The sequence below is a fragment of the Mangifera indica genome, chromosome 8 (genome assembly GCF_011075055.1).
Source record: "Mangifera indica cultivar Alphonso chromosome 8, CATAS_Mindica_2.1, whole genome shotgun sequence".
Taxonomy (NCBI): Eukaryota; Viridiplantae; Streptophyta; class Magnoliopsida; order Sapindales; family Anacardiaceae; genus Mangifera; species Mangifera indica.
In genome coordinates, this window is record NC_058144.1 from 10,515,930 (window position 1) to 10,533,067 (window position 17,138).

General features: G+C 30.8%; 1 protein-coding gene across 1 annotated transcript; it reads left to right on the forward strand.

Moving 5' to 3' along the window:
- The first annotated feature begins 15,445 nt into the window (after positions 1-15,445).
- On the forward strand, positions 15,446-16,855 carry LOC123223704 (probable galacturonosyltransferase-like 10). Its single transcript, XM_044647031.1, has one exon. It carries the CDS (start codon positions 15,582-15,584, stop codon positions 16,671-16,673), a length of 1,092 nt encoding a protein of 363 aa, XP_044502966.1. The 5' UTR covers positions 15,446-15,581; the 3' UTR covers positions 16,674-16,855.
- The last annotated feature ends 283 nt before the right edge of the window (positions 16,856-17,138 follow it).

The following is a 17,138-nucleotide window of genomic DNA, read 5'->3' on the forward strand; positions in this document are numbered from 1 at the left end:
TTCCTTTTACTAATCGAAATTAGTTGCTAAATTTAATGTTAGATATTCATGTACTGTTAGATTAAGATTTTTTGTGCGCTTGATGGTGTAATTTTTGAGATTATTGTTGATTTAACTGTAATTTAATAATTTAGTACTATAAGGTAATAGATTGACGACCATCTCCATTCCAACCGACAGTTGACGTTCTCACCAACTTCTTCTGTCGTTAGACGTAGACGTCCATTGGCCATTTTTGTCGGAATCATCTTCGTCCAACAAAAAGATGAAGATGATTCGTTGTCTTTATCTTTTTAAATCGGACAAAAATGATTTATTTTCATCTCTTCAGAGCACACGAAAACGATTTGTCTTCATCTAGCTAAAGATTGGCGTCATTTTTGTCTAGTCTGATCGATTTTTGGAGAGGAGTGAAAGTAATTGTATTGGTGTCGGTGTCGCTTGCTTGTGACTCTCTCACGGATTCTAGAGAAAAGGAAAGAAGACAACTACGATATCACTGGAGGATAGCTCGAGCATTAGAGAGAAGACAAAGTCGACATTAGTTTGGTCTCAAACAAAGGAGGAGGCCAAAGACAGAGAAAAAGATGCAAGAGGGTGATCTGTAAATTAAAGAGAAGATGAAACTAAATTTTTCAAAAGTCTAGGGGGCAACTGTAAATGCAAATATATGGAATCTTTAAAATTATTAAATAATATTCTTACCCACAACTCTAATTAAAAATTTCAATAGAATAATAAATTTTTTAATTTTTAAAACTTTACAAATAAAAGTTTAATAATATACCAAATCTTACCTCGAAATTAGTCTTTTGGTCTAGTTTGGCAAAATTGAAGTAATGCAGGCAAGCTCGATGTTCGGCGGGAACAATGGCATTCTCATGTTACTCTTTTTAATTTTTCTTTTTAAATAATTTCTCGGATTCTTTTGTTTAAATTTAAATAATATTTCTAAAGTTTCTTCTTTAGCTCTACATGGCCGTTTTTGCCACTGCTTATATTGATATCACAAAAGATGAAGACCAACAAATTGTTATAAACTCTATTTGGAATAATATAAAAGTTTATTGATAGTGGAATTGAATATAATAAATAATTATGTAAATGATTTATTAATTAATTGATTTTTGAAATATAGTATATTCTCTGTTATATATAGGGTCTGTCTTTTAACATTTAAATGATCTCATAGAGGTTAAAAAATATTTAAATAAAATTTATTTAAATATTTAGTTAAATAATTTACCGGTTTGACCCACTCTAGGTCGGTGCAATCCTCATTAATTGGTACAGCCTTTCATATTGTCAAGTATTATTTATTGGGAGCTAGATCTTGACTTAAATATGAACATTTTGTAAATTTGAAACTTGTTAAGTAAGATACAACACGTTAAATCAAACTGTACAAAAGTCATATGTATGTAATAAGATAAGCATAAAATTGTCTTAATGCTACGTCAGACACTGATGTTTTGGAAAGGCCAAAAGACTTGTCCCTGCAGAAGGATAAGTGTAATCTCAATCTTGTTCCGTTCTGTTATCAAAAATTTAAATTCCCATTAGTGAGTAAAATTTTATTTAAAAAATTCAGTTAATATTAAAGATAAAAGTTATTATTTAATAAAAATATTTTAAAAATTAAAGTTTTATTATATTTTCTCTTTTTAGTTTAAAAATTTAATAATTTTTTCTTATTTAAAGTTTAAAAAATAAGAATTTTTTTCAAAGGTTTTGAAACCATCATCAGAATTCACCGTCTCCAATATTGTTGGCTCTCTCTCCTAACTTATCTTTTTTTGTTGACTTGTTTTCAATCACTAATGATAGTGATTTTTTTTAACAAAGATGAAATCGTCTTTATATAAGTGTCTTCGTTTCGAATGAAGACGAAATTATCTTTATTTAAGAAGGAGACACTTCAACAAATACAATTTTGTCTTCATTAGAGGTAATTGCTTTAATTGGAGATATGAGTATGATTCAATAGGGAGAGATACCATTCATATTTCATTGACAGGGTTCTAAATAATTTAATTTTCCAATTAATTTCATGAAATTATTAAATACAAATTGAAATTATTACCTACAAAAATAAATGAGTATTCAAATTGTTTTAATGAAATTATTATCCAAAAAATAACTGAATTTCTATATTGTAGTCCTGACCACGATTCATAAACCGGTGGTTCATGGTTTAAAAAAATAAGAACCCTAAATCAGAACCGTTACAGGACGATTTTGTAACTAGTTCAAAACTGACAATTCTGGTTTATGATCCTGGTTCGAAACCGAGATTGAACCATCAATTCTAATACACGACTCTGATTTATTTTTTAAATTATTAATTATAATAATTAAAAATTTAAAAAAAAGCTTAGACTTAATTTTTCAATTAAGTTTCTTACGTATCTTCTTAGGGTTTAGAAGAATCAAAGTCTACGTAGTCTTCTTATCTTTACGTATCCGATAGCTGGCGGTACCCCCTTATCTTATCATTCACCTCCGCTATTTCGACTATTGCTCCACCTCTACATATTGACTTTCACTTTCTTGTGTTGAAAAATCTTCTACAAATTAATTTTTATTCACATTTGATATATATGAGTATTGACCGAATCTCTTATTACTTGAAGAATTTCTACTATTTACCATTTTTTAATAATAAATAAAATTAATTATAAAAGATAATAAAAAAATAATAAATAATAAATAAAATTAATTATAGAGATAAATTCTATAATTAATTATGAATTGTATAATAGAAATTAAAATTGTAATTAATGAAAAATAAAAAAAGAATTTAATTGAATTTGAGAAAAGAGTTTGAAAGATTAAGAGAGTATTGAAAATTGAGAGAATGAAAAATGAGAATAAATAAGAGAGTTTGAAAGATTGAGAAATTATTTATAGGAGAAATTTTGAAAAAATAAAAAAAAGGTGGGGAAATGAAATTGTACAATTATGCAGGGATGTCCCTACAAAAACTAAAAATGCAGGGGTTGTCCCAGTATTTTCCAGGGAACCAATGCAGGGACCATTTGATTCTTTTTTAATTTTTAAAAATAAAAAAAATTAAATAATTTAATACCGTCGGTTCACAAGGCTTTGAACCGGCGATTTAATCGCCAGTTTATGAACCGGTGGTTTGACGGTTTAAAAATAGAAAAATCAGAACTAAACTTTCAAATTTCAGTTTTGGTTCCAGTTCATGCCGATTATGGTTCTATCTGTTTCGGTTTAAGATGGGTCGGTTTCGGTCCGATTCACGAGCCAAACCGACCCGTGGCTTGTCTACTATATTAATTTCATGAAATTATTACATAAAAAATAATTCAATCCAAAATAATAGATATTATAAGATTATTACCTTAAAAAATAATTGAATTTTCAAATATAAAGTATATTTTATTAAAAATAGAAAACGTCCATTAAGCCCCCTCTAGTGCTCAGCAAAATAACATTATAAAACCATCTTATCATTTTTACAAAAAAATGTTTTAAACCCCTCAACGTAAACACTTAGGAAAATATCATAAAATATCAATTATACTTTACAATCCAAACTATAGGAGATAAAATTTTATTTATTTTAATATTATTGATAAAATAATATTTTTATCTTTACAGTTAATAACTAAATGTAATAGAAATTAGATGATAGATGAGTGTTTGAGTTTTTAAAAAGTAAAGAATAAAAGTTTGAAAGTACATCAAACCTTAATTAGGAATAAGTCCTTTGCCTATTAGAAATGTAGAATATACAAAAAAAAAAAAAAATTCCCCATCATTTATATAACTATTATTCTTACAAAAATTGTTTTTTTGGCGTGTGTAAACTATATTTTTAATTTTATTTATAATTTTCATTTGCAATAAAATGTTTATAAGACAACATTGGGTATTACAGGGTTTTTATTTAAAAAATCTTACTTGCTAGAACTAAGCTGGTTTTTTTTTTTTTTTTGGGTAACTAGCTAAGCTGTTTATACAATGTTTATGTCCTATGGCACCGGAAGTAAATCCAGTTTATGGATGAAATGGCAACAACCCCTTCGAAATATATATAGTGGGATTTGACCATGACTAAGGACTTGGAAGTTGGAAGCATGCACCAGGAAGCATTTTCCGGTCAAAAGACTTGGAATTTACGTATTAATAAAATTATATATACATAAATAGGTATATCTTTTATATATATATAAAAATAATTTTGAATTAATAATAGGTCAAAGATTATTTCCATCCAAAGTATATTGTTTCTAACCTTTTGAAATTTAATCTTATTTTCCCCTCTAAACCTTAAAAATTAAAAATTTTCTTTTATATCAAGTTTTAAAAAATGACATTTCTCCCCCTAAGATTTTGTTTTCAATCTCTGGTGCTATTACTAGTAACGAAGAGTCTCCAATGCATCACCATGTTGTGATAGTCTCTCTTTCTTCCCCTGAAACTCCGACCAACAAAGATCTCGTTTGGGAAAACAAAGAGTTTCATCTTCCCATACGAGATCTTCATTGGCCATAGTTTCAGAGGAGGGAAAAGAGATCGCTAGAGCATTGTGATGTGTCGAGGACTCTTCGTTATCGACGATGACACCGAAGATTGAAAACTAAACCCTAGGGGCAGAAATTTATTTTTTAAAACTCAACCTAAGGGAAAAACTTTGATTTTAATTTATTTTAATATTACAGATAAAAATAACGATTTTACCTTTTAAACTAACCGACTTAAACCTCCATGAGTGGGTGTTTATAATTTTCAAAATTAAAAAGTGAAAATTTAGGAAAATAACATACTTTGAATGAGAATAAATTATTTGACTTTAATAATAAAATAATATATAATCATATGATGATATATATAAATATATACTTGTTTATATATTAAAAAATAGGTATACAATTATAAATGTACCCTTAATTTATTCTTATTTTGTTGCTAAAAAGGTCTCCTGTATAAACTAATGAAAAATTTTCTTCCTGTTTGTTATTTTTTTAAGTGATATTATATGTATTAATGAAATTTTTTCATATAATTATTATACATTATTTTATTCTTATTTTAAAAATATTTATTTTACGATTACAATTGATGTGTTAATAATTTTATCAGTATTTTTATATCAAATCCATTTTATAAAATTGAAAATTTATAGAAGAATGCCCACCGGCACTCGTGCCTTTGTCTCTGGAAGATTCAAATATTATTGCCTTGAATACAGAGATTACGTATTATACAATTTAGAAACGACCGAACAACTTATTCCCACCTAAACTTTGGTGAAGTTTTAAATTTATATCTATTAATTTAAAAAAAATTAAATTATTTTTTAATGTTAAAATTTATTATTAGAGTTAAAAATAAAAATATTTAAAAACTAAAATTTTATCATATTTTATCCCTAGATTTAAAATTCTAACACTTTATTTTCATTTAAAGTTTAAAAAATAACTATTTTTCTCTTAAGTTTTGAAATTTTCATTGAAGACAACAAAATTTATTGTCTCCATCCGCATTCTTTCCCCCTCCCAAAAGTAACCATACTTGTTGTGTGTTAAACAAAATTATTTTCGTCTCCAAAAAAGATGATGAATTGTATTTGTTTGAGACGGAGACTTTAACGATCTTCAACTAGACTTTAGGGTTTTAGACTAAAAGAGAGAGAGAATGCGACTAAAAGAGGTGAAGTTCGCATATCTGATAACAATTTCAAAACTCTAAAAAAGAAATAATTATTTTTTAAACTTTAAATAGAAAAAAATTATTAAAATTTAAATCTAGAGAAGAAATATGATAAATTTTTAATTTTTTAATTAAATAATATTTTTACTCTTAACCTTTAAAAAGATAAATATTTAAATTATTAAAAGTAAATAAATATGAACTTAAGATTTAACCAAACCTTGCGTGGAAATAAGTTTTTGCCTTTAAAAAATAAAGCTGCATACATCGTGTAAATGGTGAAATATTAAAATGGGGTTTTTATCCTTAACCTTTCCTGAGGTCTGCGTTTTATTTTTTTAGCACCCAACAAGTATAAAAGCACAGTTACCTCCTGTCATGTTTCAAAATTGTCACCAACGTCCACTCAAAGCCGTTTGTTAACTGTAGGTGTTAATAAAACTTTAAAATTCTCAATATTGCCTTACAATAAATATAACTGACTTATTATCCAATTTGCCATCCAACAGTGTCATCATCACCTCTAATCATCCACACCGTCGATCAAAAATCTGATGCACTGCATGTCGAAATCCTTTTCTGCATCAATTTTGACTGCAAATTACACAAGTACCATCAAAGAGTAAATCCTTCTTACTCAAAAAGTTACCCGTGACTGTCAAGTCCAACCACTCAAGTTGAAGCCATCAAGCCGGAGACATGATGCAATTCCTATCAAATCATCCCACCAACCACCACCTTAAATTTTTCGTAATACCTCCATTGAAATGATGCAATTCCCATCAAATCACACCATTCTGATATGATTCCTTCCCAATACCCCCTACAACTGTTCCTTCTTCTTCTTTTCAATCTTTATCTTGCCATCGAAAATTCCACTAGGAAGAAAGTGAGTAAAATTGAAATTGTTGGAGTGCAACATTTGTGAATGTTTTTTGAATAATTGCATCAATTAAAAAAGGAGAGAGAAGAAAACCATTACATTGATAAATGATGCCGATGGTAAAAAAACCTTACTCTCTTCTTCAAATCTCCTCAATTATCAATATGTTATGTTAGTTTGTGTTGTTTTCTCTTTTTATAATTGGGTCCAATGTTGGTGGTAGTGGCAGTGGCTATGGTGGGTAGTGGTGTTAATAATAGTGTGTGGGGGTTGTTGGTGAAGAATAAGAGGATTGGATTGAAGACAAAAAACACGATGGAATTATTAATGAGTTGTGAAAACAACAAAGAAAATTGTTGTCTTTTTCTTTAATATATGTTATAAATATAATAGTATAATGAAAGATGATAAAGCTTTTTGAGAGAGATTTATAATGGAGCAAGGGAGAAATAAAAGCAATGAAATTGAGAGAGTATTTGTCGGATACAGAGAGAATTATAAAAGTGAGAGATGAGAAGTAAGAAAGAGAGTTGCAATTCGGATGAAAGGAAGTATGTATAAATTGAGAGATGATGGGAGGTATTTATACACAAATTTTTACCAACTCCCTTTGACAATTTAGCTTACTCATATAAAAGACATTTAATGTCTTCCTTCAATTTTCCAATTTCATCATCATATAGCCACTATTCCATAAATGTTTTCCCATGGATTTGCTTTGACTTGCTCAGGTGGAAAGCCACCTAGATATGTAACACTCCCCCTTGAATTTTCACCATTTACAGATAATTATATTAACTTTGCTAAGAAAAAACCCAGTGGGATAAAAATCAAAGCAAAGAAACATAATTATTTAATGTCCTGTAAGTTGGTGTTGGACGTGCTTAAACTGTCTCATTAAAAACCTTACTAGGAAAACCCAGTGGGACAAAACCTAGTCAAGGAAAAAAAAGTACAGTGCACATTTTGTCTACAATATTATATACTTCAAAAATTGCTCTGATAAATGCTCTCTCTGATGAATACTCCCCCTCTTTGTAGTGGGGTTAATTTGGTTGCTTATTGAGCCGTCGCATCCCAATGTTATACACTAACTTCTCAAATGTTGATGTCGGTAGTGTCTTTGTGAACAAATCTGTCAGATTCTCACTAGATCTGATTTGCTTGACATCAATCTTCCTACTCTGCTGGAGCTCATGAGTGTAGAAGAACTTTGATAAAATATGTTTGGTTCTGTCTCCTTTGATGTATCCTCCTCTAATTTGGGCAATACGTGCTGCATTATCTTCATATAATATGAAATTAGTATCTATTGTAGAGGGAAGACTGCATACATTCGGGATATGATGGATGACAGATCGTAACCATATGCATTCTCGGCTAGCTTCATGAAGAGCTAGAATTTCTAAATGATTTTAAGAAGTTGCAACCAAAGTCTGTTTGGTGGAGCGTCATGATATTGTTATGTCATTATAAGTGAAAACATATCCCGTATGTGAACGGGCCTTATGGGGGTCAGAAAGATAACCAACATCTGCATATCCAACCAAACTAGGATTTTTAGGGGATTTGACAGAATAAAATAATCTCAAATCTCTAGTTCCACATAGGTAATGGAATATATGTTTGATTCCGTTCCAATGGCGACGGGTTGGTGTAGAGCTAAATCGGGCCAACAAATTAACTACAAAGGATATGTCCGGTCTAGTGCATTGGGCCAAATATAATAAGGCTCCAATGACATTCAGATACGGTACTTTAGGATCGAGTATTTTTTCATCTTCTTTTTTAGGACGAAATGGATCCTTTTACGGATCAAGAGACCGGACAACCATTGGGATGCTCAAAGGATAAGCTTTATCCATATTAAAACGTTTTAATAATTTGTTGATATAGGCTGATTGATGGATAAGTATTCCATTTGAATTGTACTCGATCTGCAGGTTGAGACAATATTTGGTTTTCCCTAAATCCTTCATTTCAAATTCTTTTTTAAGATATTCAGCACTTTTTGAGAGCTCTTCAAGAGTTCCAATTAAGTTCATGTCATCAACATAAACTACTATAGTGGAAAATCTCGATTCTGACCTTTTGATAAAGACACATGGGCATATAGAGTCATTCACATAGCCCTCTTTTTTCAAATATTCACTGAGGCGATTATACCACATACGTTCGGATGGTTTTAATCCATATAATGATCTTTGTAATTTGATGGAGTACATGCCTCTTGGATTGTCCCCTTTCACTTCAGGCAATTTATATCCTTCAGAGAGTTTCATATAAATTTCATTGTCTAAATTTCCATATAAATAAATAGTAACTACGTCCGTTAAATGCATATTCAATCCTTCAGAGACTGTTAAACTGTTTAAATATCTGAATGTGATTATATCCATCATAGGTGCATATGTTTCATCAAAGTCTATATCGAGCATTTGGGAAAAACATTGGGCTACAAGTCTGGCTTTATATCTAGCAATTTCATATCTTTCATTTATTTTTCTCACAAATACCCATTTATATCCAACGGGTTGTATGTCTTGAGGTGTTGGAACTATAGACCCAAACACTTGACGTTTTGCTAAAGAAGTTAATTATGCTTGAATTGCTTCTTCCCATTTAGGCCAATCATGTCTTTGTTTACACTCAGCCACAGTACGTGGTTCAAAATCATCATCATTCAGAATTTCAGTAGCTACTGCAAATGAGAATATATCATCAATTATAATTGTTTCACGATTCCACATCTCTCGTGTATGAACATAATTTAAAGATATTTCAATATTTTCATTTTCCTGTTCTTTAGAGGTTTGTGCCACTTTAGGGGTTTGTACCACTTTAGGGACTTGAGTCTCTTTAGTGACCATAACCTCTTCTGGAGGAATATTAGAGAGTGGATTTTTCAATTATCTTAGGATCATTATGATTGATATTTGTTTGATTATTTGCCTTTCTTTTTCGAGGAACAGTGTCATTTGATCCAACAGGTCTACCACACTTCTGACGTATAGTAGATTGATCAATTACGGCTTGAATGGACTGTTCAGCAGTCACATTAATTCTTGTTGGTGCATTAGCAGCTGGAACATGTGATTTTGTCACTTTTGTCGTATCTACAAATGCATCAGACATTTGGTTTGTAATAATTTGTAAATGCACTATCTTTTGTACTTCAATTTCACTTTGGGATGTGCGAGGATCTAAATGAGACATGGTAGATACATACCAAATAAGTTCATGCCTAACTTTAGGAGACATTTTCTTTTCTCCTAAAGATGGGAAAGTTGTCTCATCAAAGTGAAAATCTATAAATCGTGCAGTAAAAAGATCACCTATTAATGGTTCCAAGTACTTGATAATGGATGGTGAATTATATCTAACGTATATTCCCAAACGACATTGGGGTCGCATTTTTGTGCGTTGAGGAGATGCAATGAGGACATATACAGCATAACCAAATATTTTCAAATGAGATACATCAAGTTGGTAACCAATGACCAACTGTAGGGGAGAATATTGATGATAAGAAGAAGGTCGCAAGCGAATTAACGTTGCAGCATGTAATATAGCATGTCCCCACATAGAAATAGGTAATTGACCTTTTAATAATAAAGTGCGTGCAATTACTTGGAGTCGTTTGATAAGAGACTTAGCTAATCCATTCTGTGTGTGGACATACGGGATTGGATGTTTAACCTCAATCCTTATAGACGTGCAATAATCATCAAATATTTTGGATGTAAATTCACCAGCATTATCGAGCCGTATTGACTTGATCAAATAATCTGTGAAATGTGCCTTTAATTTGATAATTTGTGCTAATAGTTTAGCAAATGCAATATTTCGAGTAGACAATAAACAAACATGAGACCATCAAACAGATGCATCAATTAAGACCATAAAATAACGAAATAACCACTTAGTGGATGAATGAGTCCACATATATCCCCTTGAATCTTTTGCAGGAATGATGGGGATTCAACTCCAATTTTGGAGGGAGATGGTCTTATTACTAATTTACCTTGAGAACATGCAGTGCAAAATTTTTCACTGGACAATAAGATTTTATGATTCTTTAATGCATGCACATGTGAATTTTCAATAATCCTACGCATCATTGTAGATCCTGGGTGGCCTAAGCGATCATGTCAAAGCATAAATGTTTTTGGATCATAGAACTTCTGATTCGATATCGCGTAGGTTTCAATTGCTTTTATAGTACAATCCAGATGATAAAGCGGGTAATTTTTCTATTACATGCCTTCTTTCGGAGGCATTATTAGTGATACATAGATATTATGCACCATTTTCATTCATGGTTTCAATATGATAACCATTGTTTCTTATATATTTAAAACTCAGTAGATTTCTTCTGGATCTACTTGAATATAATGCATCATTGATGTTTAATTTGATCTCATTTTTTAATACAATTGTAGCTTTTCTGGAGCTTTCAATCAAATTTATTGATCCTGATATAATATTTACTTTAGCCTCTATTGGTGATAAAGTTAAGAAGAATTTCTTTTCTTTTAATATTGTATGGGTGGTTGCACTATCGACCAAACATATGTTTCCATCACCAGCTTTTGAAGTTAACGCTTTAATTTTGGAGTCCATTTCCTTTCATTTTAAAATTTACATTAGTTATTACAAAATTTGAAAGGAAGAAACATATAATACTAATTACACACTATAATATACATAATTTCTTAGTCTTGAAGAAATTCTAAAAGATCAAAATTTGCCAGATTGATAGGGTCTGGATTATCAACACAATTTGATTCAATCTTTTTTGTCTTCATTTTTAATAGATGCTTGGTATAAATCTACCAGATGTCTTGGCGTACGATAGGTACGCGACCAATGACCTTTAGAACCACATCTATAACATTTACTTTCATGGTTCTGTGGTTTATTCTGCATCATTTTCCCTTTATCTTGTTTTGCTTCATCTCTAGTCCTTTGAATGTGGAAAGATTTTCTATTATGACTACCTTTGGATCGAAACTTATTTCGTCTAAAACCTCGTATGCGCCCATGATGACTACTACTAGTAGTTGCGTTCACTTCAGGGAACGAGACAGTACCAGTGGGGCGTGTCTGATGGTTCCTTAATAACAATTCATTATTTTGCTCAGCCACCAATAAACATGATATTAGTTCAGAATATTTTTTAAAATTTCTTTTCCTATATTGCTGCTGCAGGAGCATATTTGAGGGATGAAATGTGAAAAAAGTTTTTTCTAACATATTTTCTTCAGTTATTTTTTGTCCACATAATCTCATTTGAGAGACAATTCTGAACATGACAGAGTTATATTCACTTACAGATTTAAAATCTTGTAAACGTAAATGAGTCCATTCATATTGGGTCATTGGTAATGTAATTGATTTATGATGATCAAATCTTTCTTTTAGATTTCTCCATAATTTTAGTAGATCCATAATATCCATGTATTTTGCTCGTAGCCCTTTATGGATATGATGACGAAGGAAAATAGTAGTTTTAGATTTATCCTGCTGAAATGCGTTATTTCCTTCTTTTATTGTTTCTCCAAGGTTCATTGATTGTAGATGGAGAACTGTGTCCAAGGCCCATTCAGAATAATTTTCTCCATCCAATCGAAGGGCAACATATTGAAGTTTTACAAGATTTTCAATTTTCACCAACTGCAGGTTGATGAAAAAAATAATAATTAGTGATATAATGAGGAAAAATTATATGCGAACTTCAGGTTCGTATCTGTCATATATTCATAAAACTTCTGGTTTTATGATTAATATTCATAATATTATAGTATGTAAAACTTACATAATATTTTAAACTTTTGTTTCATTATTTTCATCACTTATGCAATCTTTAGGTTACAAGTGAGATGTAGTTATACTAAATATTTTAGTGAAATATAGGACTTCAGACCTATATATATTTTCTCATAATTTTATAATTTTCAGGTTACAAATCATATCTCTTAATCATATTTAGGACTTCAGGTCCATATTCATAATTGTGTAACTTCAGGTTACAAATAATGTTCAGGACTTCGGGTCCAAATTTATGATATTTTGCAAACTTCGGGTTACAAATAGGGTATAATTATAACTAAAAAATTAAATGACAGCATAACAAAAAATAAGATATATATAAAACTTGAGAGATGCTAATAATATACCTAAGCAGATGGTGCTGATAACGTGTTATAAATATAATAATATAATGAAAGATGATGAAGTTTTGAGAGAGAGATTTATAATGGAGCATGAAAGAAATAAAAGCAATGAAATTGAGAGAGTATTTGCCAGATACAGAGAGAATTATAAAAGTGAGAGGTGAGAAGTAAGAAAGAGAGTTGCAATTCGGATGAAAGGAAGTATGTATAAATTGAGAGATGGGAGAAGGTATTTATACACAAATTTTACCAACTCCCCTTGACAATTTAGCTTACTCATATAAAAGGCATTTAATGTCTTCCTCCAATTTTCCAATTTCATCATCATATAGCCACCATTCCATAAATGCTTTCCCATGGATTTGTTTTGACTTGCTTAGGTGGAAAGCCACCTAGATATGTAACAATATAGACATTTTTTGTCTTTTTATTTTCCCTTAAAATAAAATTTATTAATTGATGATGGAAAATTGTCATTTTCCAACTTTAAAAATGAAAACATATTGTTTTGAAATAATTTGAATAGAAAATATTGTTTCACAACAGTATTTTATAATCCAATACAATGTCATAACGCCACAGGAGCCCAATAATCTGTCCCCGTCCAACTGGACCAATGATTATAATGCAAAAAACAAAGGTTAAAAGATTATTGTTCACCCAAACTTTGATTAAATTAACATCTTACACCCTTTAAGTTTGACAAGTTCAATATCAGTCTGTCATCTATTTGTACTAATGAATTTCCTTTGGTTTATTTTAAATTGATATTTTGTCATTTGTTATGTAATATCGAAAATACCCTTACAATTTAGTTGTTAGCTTGTCCTTTGATAATATGTGAATTACCAATTTGTCCTCCAATAATTATAAATATATTATTTTTATTTAAAAAAAATATTTTTCTTACTCTTTATATTTCTATTTGATTTATATTTTGATTTGATCAATTAGATTTGATTTAAAAAGTAAGTTGAATCTTCTAGTTCGAATTTAATTTGAATTTGAATTATATAAATTTAAATTCAATTAAACTAAGTCAAGTTGATTTTTGAGACCGAATCAATTTGATTCAAATCTAATATTAATGATAAAAAGGTGATTTAGGCGAAGAAGAAGATGGTGAGGGTAAAGGATTTAAAATGAATGAAGTATAGGGAGATTTGGCATTTGAAGGTTTTTTTTGTTAGTTTTTGTTAATTTGGGGTGATATAATAAAAAATAAAATTTTAGTGATAACATTATAATTGAACTTTAGACATTTGCCAAGTTGCTTTTCTAATAATAGAGTTTAATTTTGAATGAAGAACTAAGATTTATGCCATTCAGGGGTGGAAAGGGCTTATTGCCAAACCTGTGGTGCTAAAATGTGATTCACTCTTAAATCCATTCGGAGCAGGTTGTCAGATGCTCACGAAGCAACTGAATTGCCGCGGTTAACAAATTTTCAATGCATCAAAATTATATATATATATATATAATTTGAATATATAAATAATATTATTATATTGATTAATTTTAAATTAAAAATAATACATTATTTAATTATATAATTATATATTATTTATAATCTAAATTATGTATTAAAAATATATACACATAATAATACTTTTTTAGTAAAATGAAAATAAAAAAAAAAGCTAAAATACTTAACTGAAACCCCCAACTAGAGATGGAATTCCAGAACCTAAACAACTCAGTTGAGAGCTTTGTGACCAGTTCAAGGGAAGGTCCACCAATAATTGATAGGATCCCAATTCCCACCCAACATTTGTTGAAAACCCAAACTTCCACAAGTGAAATGTTAAAATTAATAAAATCAGTTAGTTTTAAAGGAAAAATCATCATTTAAGCATAATATATTAAAAAATAATAATATTTTATTTTATTTATTTCCTATAATTAAACTTTGAAAAGTTATATTTTTCTTATAGGGTTTCAATCTTTTCCTTCCTTCTTTGGTGATCAGACTCCAACCGAGACTACCTTCATCCCATTCTTCTCCCTTTGTTGCCGACAACGAAGATTGCTGATGGACGAAGAAACATCGACACACGATGAATCGAAGACGACTCGTTTGAAGCCAAATTGTCGAATCAAAGTTTGTCTTTGTCTTCATCAAATCGGCTTGGATGACCCTCCCTTTTGGTGTTCAATGATGCATTGACAAAGGAGGAAGGAGATGGTCAGTTCGTTAACGCTTATTTTTGACCAACGACGCTAATGTTCACATAAGGAATGTCATGGTTCTTGGGTTTTCTCTTTTCGATTTGCACACAACACTATCAGTTTTCTTTGTCAATCACAGGTGAAAAGAGTAGTCGTTGGAGTTTCTTGGATTTCTTCGTCATCGGCTATAGATGAGGGGAGAATACAAGTGTAATATTTCTAAACTTTGGGGGGTAGGTGTAGATAAAATTTTGAATAATATAAAACCCTAGAATACAAGTAAAATAGTAATTTCTAATTAAATTAATGGATTTTACTAACAGATTTAGATAATAAATGGGTATTTGAATTTTTTAAAAATTAATGAATTTGGAGATACAACAAATCTTGGGTGGAAATATACAAGAGATGGTTCCAACTTCCCAGACACTGACGTTCAAACCTCCGAACTTTGACAATCACATTCATTCATATTCATAACTAAAAACGCGTTATTTCCTTTCATATAATTTACTTAACGCGTTTCTGTTTTTCTTCTCCCCTTCTTGGCCATTTCTACTGCCTTTCAAATTCTTCTTTCCTTGCATAAAAATTAATTTCTTTCTTCTCTTTCTAATTCAATTAATATCTTCTTCCATATTTGTAAGTAACCACCCTGCCATTTGTTTTCAATGAGACCAACGTTTGTAGCAATCTTCTTAGTCTCCTTTGTCTTTCCTTTTGTTATTTTTGCTGCTAGATCCTTTCCAGAGAAATCTGATTGTAATGGTGTTAAAAGTAGGATTGAATTTGATGCGTCTATGCAGTTTTTGGAGGCACCCGCCTATCAGAACGGTCTTCAGTGTCCCATTTTGGCTTCAAATTCTTTGTTATTGGTGTGTGATCCTTTGGTTGTTCACATCGCAGTGACACTTGATACTGAATACTTGAGAGGAACTGTTGCAGCAATTCATTCAGTTCTCAGACACGCTTCTTGCCCGGAAAATATTTTCTTTCACTTCATTGCTTCGGATTCGAGCCCGGTTCATTATAATGAACTAACTCATATCGTTCGGTTGGCTTTTCCTTCTTTGAAGTTCAAGGTTTATGAGTTTAAAGAATCTCTTGTTGCTAATCTTATCTCTTCCTCAATCCGTCAAGTTCTTGAGAATCCATTAAATTATGCGAGGAGTTACTTGGCTGACATGCTTGAAAATTGTGTTGATCGTGTGATTTATCTTGATTCTGATACAATAGTTGTTGATGATGTTGAAGAACTTTGGAGGGTTTCTCTATCTGGGTCAAGAGCAATTGGAGCTCCAGAGTATTGTCATGCAAATTTCACCAAGTATTTCACTAGTGAGTTCTGGTTTAACAGTGATTTCTCCAGGGCTTTTGAAGGGAAAAATCCTTGTTACTTCAACACAGGAGTGATGTTAATGGATTTAAATAGATGGAGAGAGAATGATTACACAGGAAAGATTGAGAAGTGGATGAGAATTCAAAAGGAGAAGAGGATTTATGAGTTGGGTTCTCTTCCACCATTTTTATTAGTATTTGGTGGAAAGGTGGAAGCCATTGATCATAGATGGAATCAACATGGACTTGGAGGAGATAATGTGGTGAATAGTTGCAGAAGTTTGCATCCGGGGCCGGTGAGTTTGCTCCATTGGAGTGGGAAAGGGAAGCCATGGGCAAGGCTTGATGCCAAGAAGTCATGTCCAGTTGATGTTTTGTGGGCACCTTATGATCTCTATAAGTTTGCTAAACATTCTGGGAACTAAGAACAGTAACAGCAAAAATATTGATTTATCCAATTTTCATTCTTTTGATTATTGATGTTTAAATGACAGAGATACAGAGTTCATTTAGAAGTACAATTTGTCCTCATTACTCTTTTCCTTTGTATAGTCATCTGATTGTAAGTGGATTTAGTGGAAAGAAATAGAAGGGTATTGTTTTGTTTTGTTGTTTTTTACTTTTTCTACCTGCGTGTGTTGTGGCGCTGATTGATTTATTTCAATTTTGTGATACGATGAACATCATATTTTATCTAGCTGAATGGCAAGGTCTTAATTCTTGAAAAACAGAGAAAACCAACTGACCACGTGACTCTTAATTCCTCAGCGGCCAAACCCACCCAAGGTTTGATGCAAACCCATCTTTCCACCGCTAACTATAAAAAATTCAAATATTTATTCATCCGTTAAATTTTACTATTACTGTTAAGAGTATAATTCTCATTTATC

Coding starts and splice junctions, on each gene's coding strand:
- LOC123223704 (XM_044647031.1), top strand. CDS start 15,582: ATGAGACCAACGTTTGTAGCAATCTTCTTAGTCTCCTTTGTCTTTCCT.